The following is a 2,926-nucleotide window of genomic DNA, read 5'->3' as shown; positions in this document are numbered from 1 at the left end:
CCCATACGTTAGTCTCATAGCGACTAATCCTCCACCTCATTCAACATATTTCTCCCTTAATCCTATCCACCTTTATTTATGTCACACTGTTCCTTCTAACACACCAAACTCATGACTCCCCTTCTCATGTGCCAAGGCTTGTGACACACCAAAACTTAGATAAGTGTTGGTGTTGGGTTTCGATGATCGAAAGGCCCGTAGGAGAAGCCCGTTAAGGAACAAATGTTTAATAAGATGATGGGCCTGCCGCGGGCCCAGGAAGGGGATCCGACTAGGAAGAACGCTGAATCAAACTGGAGATAAGATCGCGGGATCATGAACGAGATCGTAAGAGGAGATCCAGGAGAGAGTTCTGGGTCCATTTTAGTGTAAATACTTGAATACTGTAAAGGAAAATCACATGTAATTTCGACTAAGTAACAAAGAATATATCAATACAAATCCAATTCGTCGTTTCTTCTTAGTTCATATCGATTTCTACCGAAAGCCTGCCCTGATCTTAACTTGTCATTCAAATACTTTAAATTGTTGTTTCTCATATCAACAATAAGCATTAACGTTCACACATGGGATCCTCCTCTGTGGAATTAATCCTCTGTTGCTTCCTTCTCACATAGAATCGATGGACCTTATCAGTCACATGTCCGGAAACAAACCAGAGATTTTGGAAAGGCCTTTGCAAAGACTAGTGAAGTGAGTTAATTCATTTCAAGTTCATTCCCAAAACGCCAAAACAGACATCATGTGGAGTTATATTAGTACAGTGAATACCAATTGACATAAAAGACTAGTAGACTACAATGCTTCGATCTAGTTTATCTTGGTCAAAGCCAATGGTTATAGCTACTCCCTACGTTTCTTGATTTTAAAATGAATCACTACTGAAAGGAAAAGATAAACCTTGGGGCTTCATTTTGCAAGCGTATTTAACAGGAACAACTGCACCGACATGGCTACAAAGGCTCACAATAGCAGGGTCATGTCTGTAATGATTCCTCCCTTGGTCCACTACGGTGCCATACCACTTCACACGTACCGGCTTTTTCTTAGTAATGAGTGACGCGCCAGCTCTCGTATTTGAACACACCACATAGCCGAGCTTTATGACCGCTCGGTCCAATGGGAACCTCCTTGCACCATTTGCAATTTTTCAAAGGATAAACCAACAAGAATTTCTTCACACCTGCTCTATTCTATATGATTTTATTCAAATCTTATTGGTTTATTCAATTCTATATAATTTTGGTTGGATTCCAAATCCATTAAAATCATAGAACCAATAACCTTTTTTACAATTATGAATCCTCATAATATTTATATTTAATAATTAATAAAAGAATGGAAATTATATTACTTCATGCTTTAAAATAATAATAATAAAAAATAAAAAAAAAGTTAAGCAATCACTGACCGTATCAATCCGTTAACCGAAGAAACCTAACGTAAAGCAATCTTCGTCTCCTCCTCCGTCTCACTGTGACTGGTCTCCAGGCTTCATACTTTTTTTTGCATTCGGTTTCCAAAATCGTAAGTTTTCTTATCTTCGTTCTCGAATTCGACATTTATTAATTGAACCCAGTTGGGCAATCCTTCTCTCGATTTCACCTGAGATACATTTTTTATTTTACTTTATTGAATGTTTCTGGGTTGTGTTCTGTTTTTATCATTCAATTGATCTGTTAAGACAAGTTTGTATTGAGCTCTGAAGCAAATTTGAATCAGTGTTAAGGAGATAGATAGATCTAATTTGAGCGATTAGTCTTTTTCTGGGTATTGTATATGCTCTCTGCAAAGACTATAGCTTTAGACTTGGTTTAGTAGCCACAGGTAACTGAAAAGACCAAAAATTTCATTAGAAAGCTAAAACCTTTTTAATATCTTGATCTTAATCTTGATGTGTAAGACTCTTTGGTTTAAAACTTGTATAAAACTTCAATGTACAACTTGAGAGTCTTTTCAGGATAGTGTACTAGTTCTTGTGTATCTTGTGAAAGAAAAGTTTGTAGCTTTTGAGGTTTTAGTTATCTTTAAGCTCAAAGTCAAGTTTTCATGGTATGAGAGGATAGATTTGTTGACTCCATGGAATGGATTCACTGCAATTGACCAGTCTATGGGCAAGAATTTAGCATTATATCCGATCTATGTGACATTGAAGAGTATTATCTTCTTTGCTTCCTATCAGTTTTGGCTGCTAATATTTGTTGATTTTTTTAGTTCATCAACACTCTTTGGATTCTGATTTTGAGTTGAGATGCATCAATTCTAATGACAAAATTACTTAGCATTTTTTCTTTTTGATGTTTTAGTAGTATGAACCTTCCCAAGTTTGAAGCAATGTTCCTAATTTCTTATGTTCAAATCTCATAAGAGTCTTTTTTTTTTTTCGCTTTTGGTAGGTCATGGTTCTCTGATATAAACTGCTGAGGCTTATCTGATTGATTTATTCAAAAACTTTGATCAGATGGAAATGTTTTTCCTCTAATTTGGTTGGTAGAAACTCTATAATTTGCTAAACAACCTTACGAATTTCGAATTGTGGATTTTTAACAGGCCTGATCAATATGGATGAGGAGGCATCCCGGACTGCAAGAGAGTCGCTAGAGCTTGTGTTTCGCATGTCAAACATCTTGGACACGGGACTGGACCGGCATACTTTGTCAGTCCTCATAGCTCTCTGTGATCTTGGTGTCAACCCTGAGGCTCTAGCTACTGTTGTGAAGGAGCTTCGGCGTGAGTCTATTCCCGATTCTGTCACAACCACACCATCATAATAATTCCTAAACCCTCTTCAGGTACTGAAAATTCTCTCGATATGCCCAAGTCTACCCAAGTCCGTCTCTTTCTATTGTTTTCATATCTAATAAATGTTTCATATGGAATTAATGGTCATAATTCATGTTGCTGGTATTGGAAACTTGGGGATGCT

General features: G+C 36.9%; 1 protein-coding gene across 2 annotated transcripts in view; it reads left to right on the top strand.

Annotated features, from left to right (window-relative positions):
• Nucleotides 1,404–2,926, top strand: part of LOC109128426 (mitotic-spindle organizing protein 1B) — a 1,738-nt gene continuing 215 nt past the window's right edge. For both annotated transcript variants that reach the window (XM_019234700.1, XM_019234701.1), the window contains exons 1-2: nucleotides 1,404–1,527; nucleotides 2,551–2,792. In XM_019234700.1, the coding sequence (XP_019090245.1) occupies nucleotides 2,562–2,771 (210 nt within the window). In that variant the 5' untranslated portion in view covers nucleotides 1,404–1,527; nucleotides 2,551–2,561 and the 3' untranslated portion in view covers nucleotides 2,772–2,792. The remainder of the gene's footprint in view (nucleotides 1,528–2,550; nucleotides 2,793–2,926) is intronic.

Source organism: Camelina sativa, chromosome 2 (genome assembly GCF_000633955.1).
Source record: "Camelina sativa cultivar DH55 chromosome 2, Cs, whole genome shotgun sequence".
NCBI lineage: Eukaryota > Viridiplantae > Streptophyta > Magnoliopsida > Brassicales > Brassicaceae > Camelina > Camelina sativa.
Note: the sequence above shows the minus strand (reverse complement) of the source record. Positions and strands in the feature narration are given on the sequence as shown.